General features: G+C 39.5%; 2 protein-coding genes across 3 annotated transcripts; one reads left to right on the top strand and one right to left on the bottom strand.

Moving 5' to 3' along the window:
• Nucleotides 1-1,090: 1,090 nt before the first annotated feature.
• Nucleotides 1,091-10,174, top strand: CHRNA3 (cholinergic receptor nicotinic alpha 3 subunit). The gene is made up of 6 exons (XM_023934221.2): nt 1,091-1,512; nt 3,409-3,548; nt 3,616-3,660; nt 5,333-5,442; nt 6,519-7,530; nt 8,985-10,174. Exons 1-6 carry the CDS (start codon nt 1,353-1,355, stop codon nt 9,111-9,113), a joined length of 1,596 nt encoding a protein of 531 aa, XP_023789989.1. The 5' UTR covers nt 1,091-1,352; the 3' UTR covers nt 9,114-10,174.
• On the bottom strand, nt 10,175-27,332 carry CHRNA5 (cholinergic receptor nicotinic alpha 5 subunit). Of its 2 annotated transcripts, XM_086849356.1 has the most exons (6): nt 27,154-27,332; nt 18,714-18,865; nt 18,383-18,427; nt 17,014-17,123; nt 14,610-15,441; nt 10,175-12,643 (listed from the first exon to the last, which is right to left on the bottom strand). In XM_086849356.1, the coding sequence occupies exons 1-6, from the start codon at nt 27,257-27,259 to the stop codon at nt 12,482-12,484; spliced, it is 1,407 nt and encodes a 468-aa protein (XP_086705482.1). In that variant the 5' UTR covers nt 27,260-27,332; the 3' UTR covers nt 10,175-12,481. The 2 variants fall into 2 exon arrangements, with proteins under 2 accessions (XP_086705482.1, XP_086705481.1); XM_086849355.1 differs by lacking the exon at nt 18,383-18,427 and having other exon boundaries at nt 27,154-27,329.
• Nucleotides 27,333-27,735: the final 403 nt, after the last annotated feature.

The raw sequence follows: 27,735 nt of genomic DNA, 5'->3' as shown, positions 1-27,735 counted from the left end.
ACAAAGGGTTAAGGTAAAAGACCAGGCAGCTCACTTCTCTGGAAAAAAAAAAAGAAATAAAATCAAATGGACAGTAAAGCCTATTTCCTCCATGCTAATAGAATTACAGAAATTATCATAAGAGCATGTGTCTGGGACAAAGTGAATGATGCTCTGAGAGATAGGGCTAACTGGATAAACAAGCTCAGTGCCAAGAACTGAACCCATCCAGTCTGGTGCTCTTTCTCCCACTGCTACCTCTTAACACAGCACCACATGGGGTCATTGCTTATCCTTCCCTAAGGGCAGGCACTGAAGCACCTATTGGTGCAGCTCCTGTCCCACAGGGATTCCTTCTCCTCAGTTCTAAAAATGAGGGTAGAATCCCATGTTTTTCTCTCCCCGCTTTCTCCTTTTACATGGATGTGTGCAACAACCACTGCATGAGCCTTGCATCACCCAGTCATTTCAGATGGGGAGGGCAGTGCAAAAGGTGACATGTAAGTTAACAAGGAAGGTGACGGGCACCTGGGAAATGCCTCATTTTGCAAATCGTGATTTTATGGCTGAACTTCAAACAATTCCACCTTCTTTCTAGTGTGCTTTTCCTTGAACAATAAGGTTTTGTGGGATCAACTTGAGATCCTGTGCTGGTATTCCCCTTCTCAAATGTCATCTTTCTAATCTATAAAATAGACAGTTATTCTCAAGGGTTTGGTCAAGTTTGATTTCCATTCAAACATTCAAAGCCCCAGATTCTTGCCTGATCCCAGCTTCTTTGTTTATCACTCTAGGCTCAGATCCCACCAACAATTGTACATGCCTTTAATTACTCCTTGGGAGCAGCACATCCTTTTTACATGGTCAAGCACCCAGCACATGTTCTTGCGACATGAGACACAAGCAGGAAAAAAACCTCAACAGCATAATTGGAAATCAGGTCCCAGGATCTCAGTTCACTGCTAAATCAGGCATCCCTAATGTTGATATTCATTTCAGAACAATTAAATTACAAGATTTGTTTTATTAAATATATTTGTATTAATTATTGTATTAATTAAACTTCCCCTAGGAGATTGGCATGAGCTTCTGATAGATAAGGATCCCATATAGCAGCTGGCTGGAAAACTCTTCAGCGTTGTCAGATTACCAGGCTCATTTATGTATCATTTTACATTTACATTTGCCCACTATCTGTGCCAGAAGACTGCTCCTTGCCTACAACAACATCTGCTTTTCCTGCACTTTATTTGCCGTTTCCAAAGCTCTGACAGCCTGGGTAGCTTGAAAGGGGGCAGCACAGCAAAGCTAATGGGAGCTCAGTGCGCAGAGGCACACTCAGGGTCCTGCTGGCTGCTGCTTGCAGGCATTTCATGCACCGGAGGAGCCGAGCCCTCCCTGCTCCCTGTGCTTCTACAGTCCTGGCAGCGAAGCTCATTCTCAACAGCCCCTGTCCACAGGCAGTAATTCCTAACACCATGGAGAGCCTGAACACCCTCCTTCTAACTGCTGCTGTTTGCTTTCTCTGTCAAGGTGAGTGATCCTGAATTTGTTATTCTTTGATGGTGAAGGGAGGGCTGAAAAGGGGAGCAGGAGATGGTTTTGGTGCAAATTATTTTTAGGAAGTGCAGAAGCACTCTCCAGCCTAAGGGGCAAATGTACAGAATTGTGGTACAGCTCTTTCTATTACACAGCTTGTTGTTCATTTGTGGGGGGAGTTTAAGTTTATCCTTGCAAAGTAGTTAGGTAGTCCTGATTAAAGATGCCAAACAGGACACATAAAGCCATCTTAACATGAAGGAAAAGCACCTCACACATAAAGGTGTGGTTTCACATATCGCAAAGAAGACAAGAAAGGGACAATGTTAAAGAGCTTTAAGTATGTGCTGCAAACAGCACATCTTCTCTCTGCAGATACAGAAAGCACAAAAGATTAAAAAAAAAACAACACATGAATGCGCTTTTCTAGAAGCAGTGGATGCTAGGTTTAATTGGAGTGCTGATGACATGTAGAAAGGCAGTTTGGGATTGACTATAATAGTTGTAAAGATCTAGATTTAAAATTAATTACCTAAAAGATTAGGGGGCATTTATTCCAGGAAATCCCAATCTAAGAGATAGAAGGTATCAAGAAATAATATAGGCAAGACTAGCCATTAAAAAGTGTTCAAGTTTTAGTTAGCAAGTTGGCTTGAATGATTTCACTAATCTGAAAACAAAACTGCACTCCGAAGTGAACAAGAGAAGGCAGAAGGGGTAAAAATCAACCAAACAAAACCAAAAACAAACAAAAGAGTTTTTAGCTGAATAATTTCACATGAGGGGAACCCTTGTCTTAGGGAGGTCTCCGAGATTTGAAAGTAACACCTGCCTTGTGTAGTCTGTCACCTGCAGATACTTCTGCCTCCCCCTATCTCTACTAAAAAACAACTGGCAGAAAATAAACGTCATTGCAAATATTCATCTCATATATATCCATATTTGTTTTTCAAAGGAAATGTAGAATATTTGTTTGTGATTGAATACTTTGTGTCTTTGCCAAATTTGCATACTGCTATCCATTAATGACAAAACAGACCTTTTCTGCTGTTTCAGTTAGAATTCATGAGGATGTGTTGTCCAGAAGAGAGTTTATAGCCCTCTAACAATAAAAGGCCACTGGAGTCTAATGGTGTCAGGATGGTCATTGCCTAGATAGTTTGATAGTAAAATGGCAGTGTAAAATACAGGCTCTCACACCTCATCCTGAAACAGGTGAAGTACCTTGTCGTTTAAGAATTTCAGTTTGCAGCTTTTTTGTTTGCCACAGGGTATGATGAACTGCACTTATGAGTGGCAAAAGGACAATAGGAATCTGTTTATAAATAAAAACTACTTAGAATAATAAAGAGGTAATTAGCATATTTCTTGGAGTGTGCTTAAAAGTCTTTGAATGGAACAGTTAAGCAAATTTTAATCCTTTTTAAAATAAATTTTAAGAAGCAGGCTGTTATCTTACTGTAATCATGCAAACATGACTCAGATTTCTCATTTCCTGGGACTTCTATTGCAAGGCATTCTGACCCCTTACCAAGGGCCTGGTCTGTTGGGCTATATTTTATTTTTCCTCTGCTCCACAGCCCTGTGGCCTTGACAGGTCTGAGGGACTGGGACTGTGAGGAGAAAGGGCTTTTCCAGCCCCATTTCTTCAGTAATTCCCCGAAACTATTAACTCATTTGCAGACTTGTTAGAAAACCTGTCATAGCATTACCTCGCACTGCTCTCCTTCTCGCAGCCCAAGGGAATGCGCCCATGGCACAGTGCTGCTGGCTTAGGCGGGGCTGGGGTTCTGCCCAGCGCCCGGAGATGCTGCTGAGCAGTCGGGGCAGTGCCGGGGCTGCCCTGCCCCGCTCGGGGCTGCCCCGCCGCTCACCCCGTGCCCCCCGCAGGCTGCGGCGGCTCCGAGGCCGAGCACCGGCTTTACGTGGCCCTCTTCGAGAGCTACAACCAGTTCGTACGCCCCGTCAAGAACGTCTCGGACCCTGTCATCATCCAGTTCGAGGTGTCCATGTCGCAGCTGGTGAAGGTGGTGAGTACTGCCCCGCCGGGCACCGCGGCAGGGCCGGCGCTTCTTCCGACACTCCTCTCTTTTCCAGGACGAAGTCAACCAGATAATGGAGACCAACTTGTGGCTGAAGCACGTAAGTAGCGCTCAGTGACAGCCCGGGCAGCACCGGCTCTCTTCCCCTCCGGCGTGGGAGTGTTCCCCGCTCCGCCGGGGCGACCCAGGGCGGGGGGAGCCGCCCGCCCAGCGAGGCGTCTGCGGGCTCCGGGAGCACCGGGCTTGCGGGGCCGGCGCCAGGTTCGGGTCCTCGGGGCACAGAGGCATCCCGGGAGAGCAGCCCCGGACGGGATCCCGGGAGAGCAGCCCCGGACAGGATCCCGGGAGAGCAGCCCTGGACAGCATCCCGGGAGAGCAGCCCTGGACAGCATCCCGGGAGAGCAGCCCTGGACAGGATCCCGGGAGAGCAGCCCTGGACAGCATCCCGGGAGAGCAGCCCTGGGCAGGATCCCGGGAGAGCAGCCCGGGGCAGGATCCCGGGAGAGCAGCCCTGGACAGCATCCCGGGAGAGCAGCCCTGGACAGCATCCCGGGAGAGCAGCCCTGGACAGCATCCCGGGAGAGCAGCCCTGGACAGGATTCCGGGAGAGCAGCCCTGGACAGGATCCCGGGAGAGCAGCCCCGGACAGGATCCCGGGAGAGCAGCCCTGGGCAGGATCCCGGGAGAGCAGCCCCGGACGGCATCCCGGGAGAGCAGCCCTGGACAGCATCCCGGGAGAGCAGCCCTGGGCAGGATCCCGGGAGAGCAGCCCCGGACGGCATCCCGGGAGAGCAGCCCTGGGCAGCATCCCGGGAGAGCAGCCCTGGGCAGCATCCCGGGAGAGCAGCCCTGGACAGGATCCCGGGAGAGCAGCCCCGGTTCCCCCCTCCTCTCCAGCAGCGCCTCCAGGGCCCATCCCCGGGGCGCTGCTGCCCCCCAGCGGCCGCCGCACCTCCGGGCAGCCGGGGACAGGACGGGAGTGGAGCCGCGGGGAGGGAAGGGAAGGGACTGGAGCAGAGGAAGGCAGGCACACTTACTGCAGTCGCTAAATACAAGATTTTTGTTCTGGAGACTTCCAAACGCGCTGCCTTGGCAGACATACAAGGGAAGCGCCTCGGCAGGGAGGTCCCACACAGCGCCACGTGGTGCTGGTTAGCTCCCGTAAAGTGGCAACAAACCAAAAATATGTACTTAAAGATAAAAATGCTTTTTAAAAATGCTGTTACTCACTGTTGCAGTCCCCTTAGCAACCAACTTAGTTCCCACCTTAAGCTTGATATTCAAGTTCATTAAAAGGGGGTTTAACAAGTGCTAGTGACTGAGGCTGTTAGGTGAGCCATAACACACAGATGCTCTCCCTGACCCCAGGTCCCTCAATTGATGCTCACATCTTACACCACAGCCTCCAGGAACCTGTTCTTACTGTCCCACAGATACTTGTTTTTTTGAGATCAAAGTTATTATTGCAATCCTACACTCTCTGAAAAAGAGTGTCTTATTCTTTCTTTCAGCTTTTTCCAGCAACTGAGTAGGCATTCCTAGGCCAGAGTCACATATGGGTATGACCAACAAGTTTTAGATATCTAGGCCTACCTACAATCTGCATATGAACTAACACCACACACAAGTGTGTTTGTTAAAGAAACATCTAAACACTATAGTATCCAAAATAAATCAACCCAGCAAGTGGGTTCAGCACATGGTTCAGATCTAGTCCAATGATTTTCAGTTTCTTCACAAATCTAACATAGACTCATTTCTACCATAATTAGATCTGGAATGATTACAAGCTTCGGTGGAATCCAGCAGACTATGGAGGTGCTGAATTCATCCGAGTTCCATCTGGCCAGATCTGGAAGCCAGATATTGTTTTATATAACAAGTAAGGCTCTTGCATATTTAACTTCTTAATTCAGGGAGAGGGGGGTGATGTTACCAGTTCTAAAAAAAAATCAGCAAATCAGCAGCAAGTTCACAGAATGCACTGAAATGCTGCTTTTCAACACACCTCTGTCCTGCATCCCCCATTGCTGCTCTCACCTTCACGCCAGCTATGTCAGCATCACTGGGCAGGATCCAGCTCTAACCTGGAGCTGCAAACTTGGCATTTCCCCTTCACAAGCCCCTGAGAGTCATAACATTAACTTAAAGAAATGCAAATTCTAGCTTTTTAGCAGTCAAATTCACGACTTGACACCTTTGACAAATAAAACCTACAGATAAAATCCAATTTAGATGTCAATTTCTGAGGCTGTAAAGAGCGAAACCATAACTAAATTGATCTGTAAGAAGGCACTTCTCAATAAAATGGACTCAGCTACACAGATCCAAAGCTCAGGTCTATGGATCAAGAGTGATGACACTCCTTTTCTAACTGGGGCCTTAACACTTCAAATTACCCTTTAATTTTATCTTTTCATATACTCAACTGGATCATATAAGTTAGTGAAGTGTGACTTAAAAAAAACCTCTTACACTCCTTATGCAAAGATACACCCCAACACTAATCCCTCCTTCCATAGTTTTTACCTGCACTGTCCAAGGAAGAGGTGGAAATACCAGTAATATTCTTATCATCCCTTGAATTCTGATGTGCTTGATCAATCTAGAATAGAATAGAATGAAATAATTCACTTGGAAAGGACCCACAGGACTCATCTAGTTGGACTGCCATTTGCAATTGTTATTTGCCATTTTGAATATTGATTGCACCAAGCCATGCTATTAATAAGGGAGAATATTTGCTTTCAGCTCCTCTCTAGTGAGTTTATAGAGCTGTTTGTTTCAGTTTAACCATGCAAATTTATGATGGTCGATCTTACATGAGTAATTCAGCTCCAAGCAAACAAGTAATTGCTGACCCCCAAAACAGAATAAAGATTTAATGTATATGATCTGAATGTATGAAACTACCTGGCGTAGATCATTCTAATTTTGTTATTTTTACTTGCTTTACAGTGCAGTTGGGGATTTCCAGGTTGATGACAAGACAAAGGCCCTTTTAAAATACACGGGTGATGTGACCTGGATACCTCCAGCTATATTTAAAAGTTCATGTAAAATAGATGTAACCTACTTCCCATTTGATTATCAGAACTGCACCATGAAGTTCGGTTCCTGGTCTTACGACAAAGCCAAAATCGACTTAGTTCTAATTGGCTCTACAATGAACCTGAAAGATTACTGGGAGAGTGGAGAATGGGCTATAATTAAAGCTCCTGGGTATAAACATGACATCAAATACAACTGTTGTGAAGAGATATATCCAGACATCACATATTCTCTTTACATTAGGCGTTTACCTTTATTTTACACTATCAATATGATTATTCCCTGTCTGTTGATTTCTTTTCTGACTGTATTAGTTTTCTATTTGCCCTCAGACTGTGGTGAGAAGGTGACACTCTGCATATCAGTGCTTCTCTCTTTAACAGTGTTCCTTCTTGTTATCACAGAAACCATACCTTCTACTTCCCTGGTAATTCCCCTTATTGGGGAATACCTCCTTTTCACCATGATATTTGTAACTCTATCAATTGTCATTACAGTATTTGTACTAAATGTGCACTACAGAACACCCAAGACACACACAATGCCCGTGTGGGTGAGAACTATTTTCTTGAACTTACTTCCCCGGATCATGTTCATGACAAGGCCTGCCAGTGATGAAGAGAGTAATCCGAAGCCAAAACCATTATTCACTTCTGAGTTTTCAAACTTAAATTGCATCAACGGTTCTGAAACCAAATGCTGCAAAGACGGCTTTGTTTGCCAAGATATGGCATGCAGCTGCTGTCAGTACCAGCGCACAAAGTTCTCGGATTTCAGTGGCAATCTCACTAGAAGTTCAAGCTCTGAGTCTGTAGATCCTATGCTTTCATTTTCAGTTCTGTCACCAGAAATGAGAGATGCTATTGAAAGTGTGAAATACATTGCAGAAAATATGAAAATGCAGAATGAAGCAAAAGAGGTAAGAACATATTTACTGTTTCTCAAACTGCAGATACCTTTTGCCATTAGAGTGTTTGGTAAGAAAAAGATCTCAGACAAGAAAGATAAAAGAGATCATTATTATATGCAAGTAAATTACACAAGCTGTATTATAAATATGTACAATTTTGAACTTATATAATTAAGAAGCAGCTCTGCTGCACAGTCATCTCTTTATTGACAATATATTTACTGAGTGAGGCATGTTAAGGTAACCACTGCTAGGGGAACGTACCAAAGCACCCATCCCATGAGAGCTGAAACTAGGATTTTCCAAGTTATAATATAAATATAGATAAATATAAATATAGATCTAAATAGTGGAATTTGTTGACCCTATGGCCTTCAGAAAGTTACATTCTCCTTCCCACAGCTTACCATCAACAGAAATGTGGGAGTGAATGTCCCTCACAGTGATGATGGTGTTTGTTCTTGCTGCTGATGCAAAGTGCTATGACTAAATGAGGCCACTACTGTAAGACAGGGACCAACATCTTTCATAAAGCTGCATCTTAATACAATAAAGGAGAAAAAGAGAAGGTTCTTTTGGCATATTCCTTAAACATACTATGAGCAGTAGACACACCATCACAATTTTTAAATACCTAAACTGTGGCACTTCATTCTGACTTCATTTTGTTTATACTGAAATCAGAAGTCTATTTAGATTTAGTTGGTACAGAAAATATAGGGTTGCTATGGGTTTTTAAGTTTCCCTTAGCAAACAAGTTCTAAGCTAAAAAGAACAAATTTCAAAAACAACAAATGCATTATTCATTTCTTATCATTCATGAAGAAAAAGAAAAAAATTGAATTATAATCTCAATAGTAACAAAATGATCAATATATAACAAATGGAATACTTCATTGTCACTCTTGATACCAAATTCACTGTAAAAAAAAAGAAAATTAGAAAAATCAGGTTTTTTGAAACTTTGTTCCCTTTTTACATGAAATGTACAGAGATAAATTTTACATCATGCATGGAAACAGCCAGATTTCAGTACTATATAATAAAGTACCAAATAATTATATACCAATTAATCTTTGCTTTTTACATACTACCTAAAGACCAGGAGGAGCAGTCTGTTTCAGGATCATTTTCTGGACAAATCTGTTCATCTAAGAATGTAAAGTTTTACACTTTCATTTTTGGAATAGAGAACTTGTGTCTCCTCAAGTCCAGTGTCTTGGTGAACAACTTTTTGGATTTGATGCAGCAGCTTTAGGCTTTGCTCCAAAGAGCATATTCAAATAAAGCTTCTTCAAGATGAATTCATTTGTCAGTGAGAACAGATGTGTAAGCTGTGTATTCATAATGATATCTACATACAGAAAAAACTGTGCTTCTTATATGAAATAGTATTATTGCTAATGCAACTTATTCACCTAATAAACATGACAACTTGCTATTCTTTTTTTTTGTCTTTTCAGATTCAGGATGATTGGAAATATGTTGCCATGGTAATCGATCGTATTTTTCTATGGGTTTTCATCCTAGTATGTATTCTAGGAACAGCAGGATTGTTTTTACAACCTCTGATGGCTGGAGATGAAATGTAAAGATTAAATAAAATGTTGTGAAATCGAATAAAACTGCCAACCAACTCTGCATCCCCCTCTCAGCACCTCATGTCTCTTCCATGTGTAGTAGAACAAGGATCTTTCTTGGCTTCAACTTCACTTGACCACGACAGCTTTGTTCAAAATGCAGAAAAAGAAATTATTTGGAACTTTTATGACAGCTAATCTCGAAGTAATACAAGCTATGCTTTACAGCCACTTCCTGCAATAACTGGAGAAGATGGAGGCAGTATATTAAACTTTATAGGAATGATTTAAGCAGGAGTTAACAAAGAAATGGAAAATTCCATGAATATTTGGAAAGTCAAGATGCGTTGAATGCTTTGGGCTTCTAGGTTTGTTCTGTAGTTTGGTGCCAAGCCACTTCACAGCATGACAGGATCTTCTAGAAAGAGTTCATAGGGGGGGTCCATGTATACCCCCAGGAGGATGGAATGGTGGGAAACACAAGTACCGAACGGCTGGAGTGCAGACATTGCCACCTGCTGTACAAACTGACCCACACAGTGGCAAGAAAGGACTGAGGAGAGGTTTATTACAAAAGGAAAACAAATAGGTAAATAATAGATTATGGTAATAAAGCAGCCATAAAGTAAACTCTGTGTATCCCCAGCCTGAAATGTATGTGAAGGCTGTCAGGAAAATAAGCTGCTCAAACCTAATGACGTTTAGAATTGTGTACAAATAAAACACAATAAGACAGTCTGCAAGTGACACAAAGGATCAAAACACTCTGACAGGATAGTTTGGATACAGAGGCATCCTGCTGTAGTGAAGTGTTTTATGTCAAGGGAAGGCAGGCAGACAAAAATAGTCCTGTAAAGTGTGCTAAAATTGTTGCTTAGGCATATATATCTTTTTTGATAATCAGTAATTGCAGATTATTTAAGATCACGAATAAAGAATGCAACAAAACACTGTAATCAGAGCATATTTTGTAAAAATACCAACTGCTCTCTATGCACCAAACTGAAAACTTTGTGGAAATACAATGTATCAAGTGATATTTATGAAAATAAAGAGACTCAAACTGTTGAAAATTGTGCCTTTTTTTAAAATTTATTTTGAGCAAGTGACAGAATGCTATATGGTATCATTACCTACAGTTCAATACATTCAGCAGTAAGTTACAGAAGTAAAAATCCATGCTTCTGAGTATATTAACATTATTTTGTTTCAGATACACCTGATAAGCAAAAGACCGCAAGGATTCCAGTGTCAGCTATGTTATCTGAATCTATCATGATCAGACTAGAAGTCACTAAAAGAAATTCATGCATTTGAAAAAACTGTGAGTTACTATAATAGAGTGACTCCACTGGGCAATGTGCTGTCCATCATGATGCAACTGGGCAGCCTGGAGACATCATTTAACAAGGAGATGAAATGGAGAGTTAAAAAAATAAGATATATATCTAATCTACAGTTGTACTCACTTTGCTTTCTCTTCAGGTAAATTTCAGTAATTCAAACCTATGGAAGACTTTAAAAAGAAATGTTGTATTTGAAGAGGAAACAAGCTATCTGAAGTATTTCTGCAACTTGAACACATAGAAAGTCATTGATGCATTGTTTAACCTCAGTAATAATGAGAAGTTGAAAGGTCTTATATTAATGAATTAAACCAGACAATCTTTCCTAATTAACCTTTAAAGCTATGATGGGAATAGAGGAAACATGTATCTAATGTCTGATGTAATTGTGTAACTGAAGAAGAGTGACTCCCTAACTGCTAATTTAAAAAAAAGGAAAAAAAGCCAAAAGGCCTGCCTGATATCATTTCCATACCTTTAAAAGCTATGAAAATAAAAAAACAAGAATATCTTGCAGATTAAAACATTTTGAAATAAATATTTAATTATATATAAATTATATCATAAGTAATCACTATTATAATCAGTGCAGGGCTATTCTAAAGGAGATCTGTGAGGGGGTGTGGCAGAAATATCTATCTGTTGTTCAAATTCATAATCACTATAAAAACTTTAAATTATTGAAGCTACCACAGTTTACATTTAAGCTTCTCACCTAAACGTGTTATTATTCATGTGGTAATTTAAGCAAACAAAAACTTCCTAAGATTTCCTCTAGCCTGGCACTCCTCTATTAGGCCTACAGGATGAAATTTATTATGAACAATACTGAAAAAACTTTAGTGTAGGAAAACACCCAACTATTTTAGAGTCTTTTCCAGAAATAAAGCTATTAAGAAAGGAAGAAAGGTAGCATTGGAATCAATGTAAATGACATATTTTAATGGAATAAGTGAAAAATTCTAAGTTTGTTTTCAATGATATTTTCAAAAGAAAATATTGAAAATTCTAAGTCCTTGGTGTTTAGAGTTACATATGGTTTTATAAGTGAAAGAACTAATCCAAGGTAGCTCTCTTAAATTCAGTTTAAGAAATGTGAAAATCATTAATCATCTCCATTTGGTTCCACACCATAATGATTTATAACCCATTTCCTTCAGAAAGACACTCCACAAATTCCTTCTGCCTGTGCTTAAATTCTTAATTCTGAGTAACACCCAAAGACAGCAAATAATGAACATGTCTGCAATTCTTCATCAAGGGTAAAGAAATCTGAATGTTCCAGCCCCTTAGAATACTTATGCACTTTGGGAACTTAGTTAATTGCCTTTGTCTTCATCTTCCTCTCCAAAGTTGATGGAGACATCAATATACACACGTGCTTTGGCATTTTAAGGCTTATTAAATGCTCATGTTGGTATCACAGAATTAACAAGATTTAAAATTAAGCAGCGAATTCCAGTGAAAATTTATAAAGGCCAGACATGGCCAAATTGCTGTTCTTAGTTGTATATTATAAATACAGGAAATTTAACTTGTATTTTTATTATTATTTTAAATTACTCTGGTGAAATTTCAGACTTCTACAACACACTGAAGAGAACTTAGAAAAATTCTCCTTTATATACTAAATTGAAATAAGCAACTCTACTGTGCAACTGCAAATATTTAATATTCAGTATAACAATTTATCTAGTAATTAAATAATTGGACTACAGTGATCATCATTAAAAAATTGAAATCCTTCTATATCACAGTAGGTGTCAGTGTATGCTTTTTTGATAAATCATACATGCCATGGCTTGAGAAGGTTCTTTTAATTCTGAGTTGGCTTAGCAGTAACTCAGTAGACTGGTAATAAGCAAATGGACTTTTATGTGTCCTGGGAATGCCATGCTTTAAGATAAACCTAATTTTCTAGTTTTGGAATTTTTTTTTCACTCTATCAGAAACACACCTACAAAGAACGTGCATGGAAACAGAGCTACTGCAAAACTTAGAGCCAGATCAGCAGGACATGGCCCCAAAGATATTTTATGCATTTGTACTGCCTATATGTGTAGGTACTATTATACTTGCCCATTTATGAATAACAGGAATAAATAATACAAGTGATCCAATTATTGAAACCAGAAGAAAAGCCCACAAGAACATTCGATCAAGCACCTGAGCTATGTATTTCCAGTCTTCAACAACCTAAAACACAAAGAGCACAAAAGTTGGTCAGTGTGTGCAAGAACAGGTAAAAACACAGTTCCAAATCCTGCAATTGTTAGTTATTTCAAAGTATGCTTTTTTCAACCATGTCCATATGATAACCCTTTTGAGCAATATTTTATAATAATACTGTGAGTTAGAACAGTTGCAAGCTTCCCTCTGTTAAGACTGATAAGCAATGTAGATTTTGATGCAGAAATTGACCCTGACAAACACCAAACATCCTCATTTGTAGGGATGAGACTGGCCTGCCATTTTTCTAACATACTGCAGGATTCATAGCACATGACATCATAAAGTGGAATTCCCAAGCAGGAGCTGGAAGCAAAAGCTGTAAAAAAAACCCCAAACAACCACCAACACCAATTGACAGCAAAAAAGTAACCAGAAAACCAAAACCAAATCCCCCAAATAGTAATAATATTTTTTTTTAAATTGTTAGTACAAAGCAGCTGTTGTGTTCCAAACAATTGCTGAAGGCTGCAAAGTTACTGCTGCACAGAATTATACACTGGGGAGAATACTCACAGAATACTCAAGACTACTTTCCTTTTTGATAAAATTATTCATATCTATACACAGTTTTCCAAGTATTGCAGATATAATTATGAAAGAAAAATAAAACCCTGCCAAGCAATTGTCTTGGATTTGGACTGGAGCTGCCCAAGCCAAATGCTTCCTAAAATGTAAGGCTACAATAGTATTAGCTATCTAGTGTTTATTAACAACTGTTGTAAATAAAGCTTGCATTCTCTGGAGCCCATGAATAATAAAACAAGTGAATCCCTGGTCAGCTGTATATTAATTTCCAAGGTTTATAGTAAGCAACATTACACTTGAAAAACAAAATACTTACTACTTGTCTCTCACAGTCAACCCTTAATTTACAGGAAATTATGTATTTAATAGCAAGCTCTTCTATTTCTGTTGTTCATACAATGCAGGGTTATTAGATGCTGCTTTAACAGTACAGCAGATGCATTTATTAAAAATCTAGGCCACATCCCTTGTGACAATGTCAGAATCAAGTCTTGAGAAGGCACATTAGAGGAGGCACACTACTCCTAATCTCGTATGGCTGAACAGAGCTCTCAGCAACCAGAACCTTCTGAAGACAGCAATTCCCATATAGACTGAAAGAACCTTAGGCTTTGCCATCAGAAACAGACAGTATACAACAAACTTCTATATTTCTATAAGTTTTGACACTAGACTGGAAATTGCATTTAAGTCTCTGATGTACCAATGGTGCTAGCTTAAAAAGCATGTAAAGAAAACAGATTTCTAATGCTCTTAAACAAATGTTGTAAACATTCATTAAGGATAATTCAGAGTGCAAATGCACAGACTGAAAAAAAGCCTCTTTTGATAAAACTTAGGGACAAATAATAGTAAGGGTAGAAGGAAGTCACTGAGTCCATGTTTCATCTGAGCACAAAATGACCAACATATGGCTATAGCCTGTATTTAAACTAATATAAGTTAGAGCACTGAAACTGTTTTTATTCGGAACTGAAAAGTGCAAGTCTTGGCAGAATTTATTTGGAAAATATAACACAAATGAATTTTTCAAGATAGCCTTCAGGTACAACAATAAAGTGAAAAAGAGCTCCTTCTCCCATCATCTCATCAGTGCTGTAGGGAACAGTTACAGTACATGCTCTTGTCACAGACAAGCGTCTTACAACATGGAACTAGTAACAAGAACTTGTAGAAGAAAGCAAAAGACTTTTAAGGACCCCAAATACTGTACTGTATCAGCCAAATATTCTCAGTATTGTACCATATTTGCACTTTTTTCCACTGGAAACAACTATACAACTTTCAGCAAAGTACAAAAGCTGGGAATCTGTAGCACATCTTTAATATGTAACTGCACAGTAAGGCACTTGGTTTTCTAATTTCCACTTGTATAAAATCAGTGTAGCAGGACTAACGCACCCACCTCGCGAACTTCATTCTCCTTCATAACGTGCCTCGTAATATAGCGGATGGAATCCAGAGCTGCTTCCAAGGTGTTCCTGGATGATTCTGATACATTCGTATTTGCTGTTTCCTCCTTCTGAGCAAAGTACCTATCAACATGGCTTCTCATGCAAAGCAGCTTGGGCAGCTTGTGCAGAAATATCCTGCGAACCCAAGGTGCCATGGCATTGTGTGTGGACGAGGAGCGGTGGTGGATATTGATAGCAAAGACAGTGATCACAATGGATAAGGTCACAAAGATCATAGTAAACACCAAGTACTCTCCTATGAGCGGGATAACTTTAGAAGATGATGGAATAATTTCTTCAATAACCAGAAGAAAAACAGTCAAAGATACCAGTACTGAAGTGCAGAGTGAAATTTTTTCACCTTCATTTGAAGGAAGATAGAAGACAAGGACAGTTAAAAATGAAAGCCCAATACAAGGAATAATTAGAAACAATGTGTAAAAAAGTGGCAAACGTCTAATTATAAATGAATATGTAACAAAAGGATACCAGCAGCATCCATCAGTCCTATTGCCTTTGCTCCCTGTCGCAGTCACTATTTCCCATTCTCCATTATCAAAAAAATCTCTTTTGTCAACATCATAATCTTCAATAATTAGATCAACCTGTGAGCCATCGTAAGTCCAGGAACCAAATTTCATTGAGCAATTTTGAAGGTCAAAGGGAAAGAATGTTACATCAATAGTACAAGAACTTTTGTAGTTTGCTGGTGGAGTCCAAGCAATGGTGCCATCATATTTTACCACAGTTTTTGTAGATGTTCCCTCAAAACGCCCATCTGCACTGAAAGAAGAGAGATAAATGCAGGCAATTACAATGGGGTGTGGGGCTGTAATTAAAGAAGAAAATATGCTTTGTTATTGTCATTTCAGCTGTCTATCCCTTGACAGCAAGAATTTTGTATTGTCTTCATAGCCAAATTTTTTCCTCAAATCTGAATCTCACAGAGGCAAACAACTTTGGAAGACTGAAGAATATTTTGAAGTCCTGAAAAGATCTGTGCAACTTTCAATGGTCCCAATGATTTATGAAAAGATTGTAAAATCCTGATCTTTAACATGAGCATGACCCAGCCCTGGTGTTTCTATTAGTAAGACAGAATAAGTACTTTTAAATTGGGTCAAATCATTATTAAAGAAAAAGAGTCACAAAACAGGTAAAATAATACTTGTGTCCAAACTTGAATTTACAATCACTGCAACAGCCCTTTATCCTGACTCGACAAGTCAGGAAATGTAAAAGCACTGTATATGAACCTGAATTGTGCAGAAGGGTTAATTCAAAAGTTATAGTTTCTGAGATCAGCTAATTTTCAAAAGAAACAAAATCAAAACAACCCAAGCCCCCCTTACAGTTGTAAATGTAAATAACATTTACAATATTAAATGTACCTTATAGTAAATGTACCTGACTTTCATTCCATGCTAAATGTTGGAGTCAGAGGCACAGACTGTGTGCCCTTATCTATGATACCTGTCTCTGACATCCAAGAAAACACTGAATTTCACATAATACCATGGAAACAACTATTAAAGTTAAACAGACAAACTAAGAGTGTGAGTGTGTAAGTTAGAGTTTTCTTAAGTCACTGGGTGATAAAGTTAGGGTTTAAGGTTTAAGCTCTTTTAAAAAACAAAAAAACAAGATGAAGGATTTAGGGTGTTGTCTCTTCTTCCTTCTTCATCTTCTTCTTGTAGGGGTTTTTGGGTAATAATAAGTGATTGGATAGAAGATATTGCAGTTCAGCATACAGGTGTCAGGTCATTGGGTCACTAAGAAAAATAATTTACTTGGCATTTGTCAATTGGATTGACATATAAAAGGCGTTGAAGAAGTTCTTTGTTAGCCATTTTGCACCTTTCTATCTTAGTGTATATAGCTCCATGTACTCTGTACATATGTAATATAGATAAGAGAAGAATAAACGACCAAGTCAGAACAAGAGAAAACTGCCTCTCTCTCATCAGTCAGACCAAGGGGAAAAGAACCCAGTGATCAGTGTTGCATCCCAACAGCTAAATATGACTTACAACAACATAAATTAGTTGCTTCTCTCCTATCACTCTACACTATTTTTATCCAGCGCTGTACAAGACATTTTTTTCCAATTAAGAAAAAAAGTTTACACAAGAAAATGAAAACAACCTTTTCAAAGGGAGTAGAAATTCCATTCAGAAACAAAACATTTGACATTTAACATATCAAGGAAGTCCATTTCCATTCAGAGACAAGTTCCTCCACAGGAACTTAGCCCACTAAATGTACATTATGTCTATCCAATGAGCCTTCTAGAAGCAGTTTGGTCAGTGAAGTTATAAAGTATGTGCATTTTGTATTAAAAGATTCAAATCTTACTTGTCATACAGCACAATATCTGGAATCCAAATAGATTCTGACGGGACACGGATAGATGTTATTCCAGCATAGTCTTCAGGATTCCACCTTAATTTTACATCTATCCATTCCTGTGGACATGTGAGATGTAAAAATCATTATTGGGAAGTGCATTTCAGCAGGGTGATACCAGATGAAAATAGATAACAAGGCAATTAATGACAATCAAACTGGTTTCTAAAATTTGCATAAAACAATGAATTTGCTGAGGAGGCATGTAGTACCTCACTCAGTATTTGTTTTCTGTTATAAGAGCTACTTGATAATGTTTCTGTACAGAACTGAAGATATGATGTTCCTTTTTCAGAGCATGTATTTATAAGTAAGAGCTATTATAATGTAATTTAATTGTATAAATTAAATTTGAAAAAAGCTTGTTCTGGATGAATACCAATGACTGGAAGCTAATCAGAAGCAATTTAGACATTTTCATTATACAAAAACCCCATCATGCTCCAGCTCTTAAAACTGGTTCAACTTCAAGAAGATCTGCAGAAACTATTAAAGAGGGCACAAAGAATCATCAACCCACATGGTCATCTCCTATTTGCTGACTAGTCTCAAAGTTTTCCTAAAAATAAAACCTTGGCCTAAAATTGAAGTTACTGGAAAAGAAGGGAATGGGAAGCAAAAGGAAAAAAATCAAACAAACAAACAGAAAGGAATTAGCACAAACAAAAATAATTCCATAAGCTAGTAAATATACCCAGCACCTGCAAAGATTCTCCTTAGGTAAATCAAGAATGATTTGTAAGCAGCATTGCCCAAGTAGATAGTGGCAATTAAGTTTAGCACTGGACTCTTACAATTACAAAGCTGGAGGGTTTTTCTTGCCCAAATTCAAATATTCTTAAAAGAAAGAAGTATTTCCTTCTAGCAAGCATATTTAACTTTGAAACTGGAATTCTTCAGTAACATATATCTAAAAATTTCAAATATCCCACAGGAAAAAGACCTCAAAACAATTATACAGAAGAATATACCAATGATACTTTTCTTAATAAAGCTTTTGAATGAAAACTTTTGTACTGAAGCAGCAATTTATGGTTGCATATATACACCTTGGTATATTAAATAGCCATGCAATGCCATATCAGATTTCTCTTAATTTGGGGAGCTTTTATTTGCCTTGTTGTTATGGTTTTTTAAAGAGGTTTGTCACAATTAATCCTTTAAAGCTTTTCCAGGGACCTTCTATAAAGATACCATGTGAAATAAAATTTCATGCAAGAACTGGTTTTTTAATATACAATTAACTAGAAAAGCTTCTTCCAAATTTTGATTTGCAATTATGAAGCTTCAGAATTTTTCATCAGTATTTTACACATACCTGTTTCAACCATACATTTGTTGTCATCAATTGATTTTTCTCATCCTGTGAAATAAAGCATATATCACAAAAAATAATCTATCCATAGGAAATAGCTGCTTTAGTTCACAGAGGTCTGTAACTTAAAATACAAAACACACTGCTGAAAGCATTCTAATCACTAAGTATGTTTATATGAGAACATTATATATCCATCTACAGGGCATTTTTATTACCCTGATAATAATTTAAAATGTTTAATCTATTGTATTTAACAGACACAATTATTTCACATGAAATCATGCTCTTTTTAAAGTTAGTGGAAAAAACACAACTTATTTACTATACATACCACATCTACTAGCTGAGAGATTGCAAGGCCAAACTTGATTTTTATTGTGTCATTCAAGCGTTCCACTGGACGTACCCATCTTTGATAGTCTTCAAATAAATGCTTAAACAAACGATCTTCACTTTTAGCAATAAAAGAAGGTTCAGATACAGCTATATTAAAAAAAAATAAAAATAATAACATAGATTCAAATGAGCAGTGTTCATCTGCATTCTTGTGTCCAAACAGTCACAGCTTTTTTTATGTGGAGTTCAATTTCTCATCTCATCTCCTTCTCTCCAGAAGCATGCCCAAGGTCATGGAAGTAGAATTTTATAAAGTTACCTGGTTTTATTAGCATCCTCATACCATTATCATTATTCTAAAATTGATGATTCAAGAACATTAAGATAATCTCAGTAGGCAAAAAGCTCTTATACCATTTACCCAATGCCATGCAACTATGGAACTCCCCTAAAAGCTGAAAGCTGATCTATGAGGAACTGAAATTCTGTCAACCTACATCCACACTACACATCTGTAGAATGTTGCATAACTTGCAATCCAGTTTGAAACTTCAGTCTCTTCATGTTTAATGTATTTCTTCTAATGTTTGGGCATATTTATTGTATATACATTTGGCTGCACTTGCAGAGCACTTTCCCTCACACTGTTTTGTATCTTAGATGTATATGCCAAACTATTTACCAGTCGACTCTACCCATTCTAATGTTACACGGACCGGAATGCACCTTTCCACCTCTTTTTCATAGCTCTCAAGGGGTCAGTTTGGGGAAGATGGAGAGAGGGGGGAGGAAAAAAGGGAAAATCAGACTCCAGCTAAATAACTTGAGTAAGAACAGCTTTCAAAGGTGGTGTGACAGACCTGAAAATGGCCACTGCCAACTAAACACATCACATTGCATGGAAGGGTCTCCAATCCCCAGACGTAAATTAGGATGACCACCAGAAAACACTGACAATATCTTCTAGATAAAGATTTTTACTACTACTTACCAATGAAATTTGAAAGTGAAAAGACATAGCAACTATTATCACCAGTTTAAGGGACAGCATAAACAAAAGAAAAGAGCTCATCACCATCTCTTTTCAATGCAGACTTAAAATATTATGCTATTACATAAATCTGTGGCACGACCTCTCTAGAAATGATGTGCTCACTAACAGCATCCATCTAAAAAAAGATATATCAGAAGCAGAAAATCACCAGAGAATGTCATAAACAGATTAAAACCAGAGACAGTCATCCATACAAGGAGAGATTTAAAAGATTAACATTACTTTGTTTGGAGAGGAGGTGATTTTAGTCAACATAACAGAAATAGAATGATACAAGCAGGAAAAACATTGGTGGTATTTAATCTTTCTCATAAAAGAAGCTAAAGGAAACAAAGTATCAATTAAAGACAGCATAAATAAAGTCTACTTGAAGTTCATTACCATCAACATTTAGTAAATCAGCGATTAAAGAGGAAGAGAATTAAGATTTTAGAATTGCTTGGGCTGACTACACTGTATGTCAGGTAGTGTCACACCTGCATAGGGGATCAGTTCTCATTTCCACAAAACTTGCAAAAGCTACCCCAGAGTTTGACCAGCACTTCCAGAACTTGGCATTTGTGGCAGAGGCTTGGCTAACACCCCTTAAACCATTGACTTGAACTGATCTAACTTAGTCCCACGTGACTGCAGCCACTGCAGCCTAGACAAATTAAGATGGCAGCCCAAGTTTTACATTCCCTTTCACTCATCAAAGTGTAACAGCAATGCATTCTTACTTTGCTGCAAAAGGCTTCACCTACAGGTCCTTTGGATGAAACACCTAAAGCACTGCAGAGCCCAGCAAGGCAGTCCCCCACCTTTGGTACTGCAGGTGTACAGCAGCCCAGTAGAAATATTATCTCACACACTAACCAGATTTCTCTGAAGTAATAGTAGCAGCAAAAGCAGAATGTAGCTTACTTAACAGGATCAGTGAAGTGGGAGCAGCAGGACCTCTTTTTCCTACAAGTCTCACCCTACACTAATATGCTGCTGAATGGTTCTTGCTGTGGGCCAAATCAACATTTGGGGTTTAAGACAGATCAACCTTCTGTTTCAAAATACAAATCTTTCTGTTTAGAGTCCATTTCATTTGCTCATAAACCTACTGTTCTTTGAGATATATTGTTTGTATGTGTTCTACAATTTGACACGTCTCCATTTCAAGACTGTGGACTTGTGGGATGTGTAAAGAACTGATGGGCAACTTACACCGTACCATAGCTCAGGATGATACAGGAAAACTCACAGGACATAAGAATTGCTGCCAAAAAGGATCCAGCAACAGAATGTTGCACACGTGCAAGTTTTCTTATAAATGTACAAGCTCCAAAAATATATTTATATTGGTTCAGTATATTCTTATTAGCCAGTGATTTTTTTTTTATTTGCAACTATGCACAGATTTGCCAAGCACTACATTTTACAGATATCCAAAAGAATGCTTCCTGAAGACACAACTTAATTTCTCTATTTCTATATCCCTATTTCCTGAATTATGAATGGTTTTGTGTATATTTCAGCCTAATATTTCATAAATACTTGATTTTTATATTAGCATTAATTACATTTCCCTCCTCCAGTTACAACTCTCAACTGAATTTTTCATACAATTTAAGACTGAGCATGCAGCTGGATATTATCTCTCCATTAATTGACCTTGAAGCAGTGCAGAGGTAAAGTTGCACTTTCACCATTTCTGTGTTCCTGTAAGATGACCTCCTGTGCAAGGATACAGCATCTTCAGGGTACATGTTGTTTCCAGATTAAGCTTCTCTTAAAACACAGCATCTCTTCTGCTGTGCTAAAAAGGGGGCATGTTCCTTTACTACTTTTATATACTCACAGATTATTTTTCAAACATTTTATACTCAGACCTACAGAATACTTCCTGATCTATTAAAATGACCATTATTTACTACCAATATAGTTCAATTATTTCTTTTTATTTTTTTTTTCTGATCACAGATGTAACCACATTTTTCAGTATTTCTAGTTTACTCTGTTTATTAATAGACTGGGACAAACTGGTCTAGAAAAAACATCTTAAACAAAGGAGAGCTCCATGAGGAGGCTGGGAATGCTAACAGTACTTGGCAAAAAAAAAAAAAGGTAATCACTTCTACCTTGTGCATTTTATTTAACAGGGCCATTCAAATAATTTGTTACACAGACTGCATATGTTTTATATCTCTTTTTCATGTAACTATGATTTTAAGATTACAACAAGGAGCTGTGATTCTTAGTTATTGCTTGTATTAACATCAGTTAAAAAATCATGAAGAGCTGGTGACAAGTGGAGAAATGTAAAGAGAAGTAAACAGGTAAAACAGTTTTAGTGGCTTAAGGCAGCAGAGCAGTTCTGCTGGTTGGAGAAAAACAGAAAGAGGTAAAAACCTGTGACTAGCAAGATTAGCAAATAAACAACTCAAAGTACAATCTCATATTAAATCAGATGGCAAGAGATTATGGCAACACTCACTCCTGCCACCAACTCAGTGTACTAAAAAATACTTAGAAGATCCGTAGCCTCTGAAGGACAGTTGAAAGCTTGCCTGAATTTGAGTGTCTTCATTTTTATTGAGGTAAGGTAACCTCTGTAGCTTAAATCCAAACTAGCTCTCTACACTCTTCAGTGGTAACTCCCAATGACAATGTTGACTTTATTATTTGCACCTTAAACTCTTCTCATTGCCCCTCAGTATGAGTCCATATTAAGCAACAAAAAGCAGTAAAAAAAACACACCAAAATCACATATGATGTTAGATGGCCTAAATTTTAATTCTGCACAAAGGAGAAAATGTTCATGCACAAAGCAGACTATAATGATTCAATATTTTTAAAACTCTGAAGTAGCTAAAGAACACTTTTGACAAAAGGCTAAGTAAAAATTCTAATTAAACACTTGACCTTGAAAATATTGTACTTAAAAATTCAGTTCTACCATTTCCTCTATAAGAATTTAACAAACTCTTTTATTAAAGTGCTTTGGAAGAACTATTTAGAAAATTGGATGAAACATTACATGGACCTTGGATGCATGAATAGCTTGATAAAACATGTACACATCTATTCATCTTAACATTAACATTCTCAAGTCAAAATTTTGCATGGGCTGCTAATGGCTGACTTTTAAAATTTTGTAGATAAGAAACAAAAAATGGGTTTTACAAATGAATAATACTTTTGTAATTTACTGTACCATTATGGGATTAAATTTCCTAGCATCTTAATATGATTTAGTGTAATTTACAAAATTATTCCTTTTGTAAGAATTACCATTAGTATTACAGGCTTGATCCCAGAGGTTTTTTCATAAATCTTTCTTTTTAAATAGGAGAACATCACAGTCCATGTTTCTCCAAATAATAAGCTTTCTTTGAACTCTGTATTCCTCTGCACTTCCTTAGATAGAGAGCCTAAGAGCAAGACTGGCAGTGCAGGTGTAACACTGGCCCTTACAAATTAAACAGTGCAGTTCAAAGCATTTTCTGATTTAAACAGTGTAACTCAAAGCATTTTCTAATTGACAGAATTAAGCATTAATAATTTCAGGTTTTCTTCACATCACTACTGGGTGCAATTTCAAAGGAGGCCTTGGGGAAAGGGAAAGGCTCACTTTTGAGAAGTGCAAAGTTAAGATGTATATTCAGAAATAGTATATATTACTAATGCATGTTTATAATCATATACCATTTTAAAAAAAATGTTTATTGTCCTTACTACTAAGGACAATAAACATTGCAAAATAACCAAACTTTGCAGTTAACATTATATTATTTAACTCTGGGCTATTATAACACAAACTATTATACATAAATCTAACTGCTACATACTACAACGAATAATTTGCTTAGAAATCTGGAAGGTGAATGAATATATACAATACACCTGCCTTCAGTACTCTAGTATATCTATTAAGATGATCTCCCATCATTATTTCATCAGGTAGAAAAGACAGGTAATGTATAAAATTGAAATTTCGTTTTTATACTGATTCCTCTGGCCCTTTGAAAAGGATCATGAGTCATACTTCCTGCACGGTCTTTAATTTTTTGGCCTACTTTTCCTTCTATGCATTAGCAATTACCCAGAATCCAGTAACAGTCAAGAGTTTAATTAACAGCAAGCATTTATAAAGATCACAATCATCTTAACTAGGATGTCTTTAAGTCAAAGCAGCAATACTAACACTATTCCATTTACTGAACAGAAGTCAGAAAAGCCAACATTATGAACTTCCCAGAATTATCTTTTCCTCCTCTATTTAAAAAAATAAAGGTAAGCCATAACACCATACCTACAAGCATGGAAAAGGTGGCTTTAAAGTTACTGGGAGGATTTGGGCCTTCTCTCTTACCCAGCACATCAACCTCCAGCCAACCAGTAGCAAAATAAAATTACATATTGGACTTGAAACTGTGAGGAATTTTGAACTGCAATACTGCTTGGTACTTACCAATATGCACGGAGGTACAAGAGCTGCTCATAGAAAGCAGGAAAGGTGTTTCTTACATTCAACTAAAATTTAAAAGGCTAAAGTTACAACTTTACAACCATTACAAAGTTACAACCATTCCCTTCTGAATACCCATGCTCTGGATTCTAGGGTAAATCCACACCACGAGCCAAAGAGCCTCCTGACCTCTGCAGCAGCAGTGACAGCCGCTTGCAGCTGAAACTGCAGGTCTGTGCCATGCCACAGTGCTTCCTCCCGAGCTCACTGACATGGTAATGTGCTCCACTCAGTTCCCACAGACAGAACTGGGATCCTCCTCCCTGCCCAACAGCCAGGCCACAGGAAAAGGCTGCTTCATGTCAGCCTGCTCTGGGGAAATATCCTGTCACTCGGAAGGAAGGAGGATTTTCCTGTAACAAATATAGGATTTTGTCATCTCTCTTTGCACCACTTTTAATCATTGCATCATTTTCATCGATTGCTGACCTATCAGTAAAGACTGAAGATGTTCTGTGAAGTCAGCACCAAGGAATGCAGAAAGCAAGCAGCAAAAACCATGTATAGAAGTGTAGATAGGAAAAAGCACAAGGAAGAACAAGTGTGTAGAATCTGATAAATAGAGCCTTTAATAAATGTAGAGGCTATGTGTCATGGAATTAAACACAAATCTAAAATGTGTGTAAAAAAGACATTATGGAAATAAGAAAGGCCAATGCTTCCCACAAGCTGCCAGTGCAGCCCTGGGTGCTGCAGATGTTGGGCACTGGCCTTACCTTCTGCCTCAGGAGCATTTTGCCCACTCCAGTCTTGGATACACCAAAACACAGAACCCAACAGCTCACAGAAATCAGCTACATTGCTCAAAACCAAATAAAGAGTAGGAGATTTCAAAACCTAAAATATCACAACAGCCCCAGATTTTACCATTCTAAAAAGTGGGAAACTATGCAAGTACTTCCTTCCACAGTTCCTTCTACAAATCAACACAGACATTTCTCCACGGATCAATGCTCACGTTTATCCCCCTAAGAATCTCTAGAGAAAGCACAAAATATTTTAAGAGAAAAATCACAAGAAACCCATACAAACAGGAAGGTTTGCAGCTTCCTGTTGGATAGGGAGAGGGATTTGATCTGTTAAACTGAGTGGAAAATGCTTGGATGCATGAACTGCCAAGGAAACACCATCACAGGTCTGCAGCACGACACAGCAGGGCTAGAGATTGTTGTTTAACATCAACTCCATTTGGGCATTGGAGTCTCACCTGTTAATTTAAAATTCAGAGCAAAAACAAAACTTATACTTTGACTGTATTTTAAATCAGCAATTATTTTCTCCTGACAATTCAGAGTTATCCAAGATAAAATATTAGTTTATTATTAAATGAAGGAAACACCAAATTAATTTACGAGCACTCCTATAGCAAATTTCATTTTATTTCAGAAAAAACAAGTTGTGAAAAGAAAGCTTTAGCCTCACTATATACGATCAGGTCTCAGTGAAGTCAAAACTGCTGGCTTGTGCCTAAAGGCAAAACTTGGCTTACCCTGACTGCAGGTAATTACATGCAGTCATATAAATCACATAATGTAACACAATGATTTTGCATCTTCTGTCATGAAGAACATGAAAAACACTACTTTTCCAAATGTTGAGACAAAGAATAATCTTTTAAATCACATTCAGCAATAACAGACTAAGTATTTGTAGGCTGAATTAATACCTATGTCGATACAATCAACTTTACATAAACCATATTCACAACCACTTTTCCAATATTCAGTTAATATAAAAAAGAGTCAAATTTATCTTTCATTAATTTTCTTTCTGCCTGTAATTATTGCACTTAGGGTTTCAAGACATTCTGCAAAACTCTTGGCAATGTACTTACAAATTTGTAAGTAAGTGCAACATTTTAAAACAACTGTTTCTAAATAAACGTGTGGAAGAGAAAGTGATTTTGGTCCTTTAATCTTTGTGTAATTCTATAAATACTCCAGCTTCACGTGCTATTTTACATCCTTCAACACAGAAAGTTAAATCCTGATTGAATTATGAGACTGCCTCTTTTGAAGTCAAAGAAATAACGCACAACCAAACTCAAGAGAGTTCTGTTGTAAATTCCTAAGAGGGTTTTCACGTGCAGTCACATCCATATACGAAATTCCAGTTATTAAAATATATTCTGCAAGTTTACCTCTGCACCAGAGGCAGATGCAGAGCACGCACCACAAAGCTACAACTGCACCTCCTCTCAAAAAGTGAGCAGAGCAAAAACTGAAAGCCATGGCAGCAGAGATCTTTAAAGATATATATATATATATATATATACATTTAGAAAATATGTGTAATGTAAAGAAATGTCAGGCAGTCAAGACTGATAATGCACCTGAAAAGCTGTAGTTTGTAGTTAAGGAAATTTTCTCCCTCTTCTGTGAGGGGGCAGCCCTGGTGAGCCCGTTTGACAGCGGCCTCCGGAGGGGAGTCCCGCTCGTTTTCTCAAAGCCAGCGCAGCCCTGCGATCGTCCCTCAGCAGCCGCCACCGGACTCGGCACCAGCCTTGCCTTAACCTCGTCCGGGAAAAAGTTGATGGCGCAGAAAACGATGGTCTCCGGTGCGCAGAGACTCTATCGCCGGCGGCGTTCCCCCCCTGGCAAAATCCCTCTTCATTTCCCCTCAGGAACTGCTCCCGCTCCCCGCGCTCCCAGCCGGGCACAGCCGGGGCGGGCAGAGGTGCGCACAGACCCCCGGGCCGCGGTAACACCTGCTCCATCCCCGGCGGCCCCGCACAGCACCAGGTGAGCTCAGAACCCCCGGCCGGCCGAGTCCTCCCCTCCGATACCCTCCTGTCTCCTCACCGGAGCGCCTTTCACCCTTCACTCTTCTTCCCAGTGGCCCTGCCGACCCTCACCCCCCGGCGCCGCCCCGAGCCGCCCTACCCGCGTGTGAGGCTCCGGGCTGGCCGAGCAGGGGCGCGCAGAGCCAGGTGAGGAGGAGCAGGGACGGGGGGCGGCCGCAGCGCAGCCGCGCTCCACGCCCGGCCATGGCTGGGGCACGGCCCCCGCTCCCTCGGAGCCCCGCGGCGCGGCCGGGGCGCGGCGGCGGGAGCCGGGAGCCGCGGAGGGCCGGGCTGAGCTGGCACCGCCCCGCGGGGGCCGTGAGGGGGCGCGAGGGGCGGGAACCTCGGTCAGCGCGGGCCCGGCGCCCACCGCCGGCAGCCTCCCGGGTGCGGTGCGGGAGCGGGTTTCTCCGAAGGGGCTCCGGGCATGTAACGCGGGGAGGAGGCGGCAGCGCTGCACCCACAGGCTCGGCCCCCCGTGCCCGTCCCGCAGCCCGGGAGCGGCTCCTGCCGAGGTCGGGCAGGTGCGCGCCCGGTGGGGCCGGGGCCGCTATCCCGCTGCTGCAGCGCCAGAGCTCAGTAACACCGCCACATCCACCCGGGCAACGCCTGCTGCTGCCGCACGGCGCTTTCGGGAGGGTGCAAGTGTAAGTGAATTCTGGCGAAAAATGTATTATTCATT

The sequence above is a fragment of the Cyanistes caeruleus genome, chromosome 13 (genome assembly GCF_971803275.1).
Source record: "Cyanistes caeruleus chromosome 13, bCyaCae1.hap1.1, whole genome shotgun sequence".
Taxonomy (NCBI): Eukaryota; Metazoa; Chordata; class Aves; order Passeriformes; family Paridae; genus Cyanistes; species Cyanistes caeruleus.
Note: the sequence above shows the minus strand (reverse complement) of the source record. Positions and strands in the feature narration are given on the sequence as shown.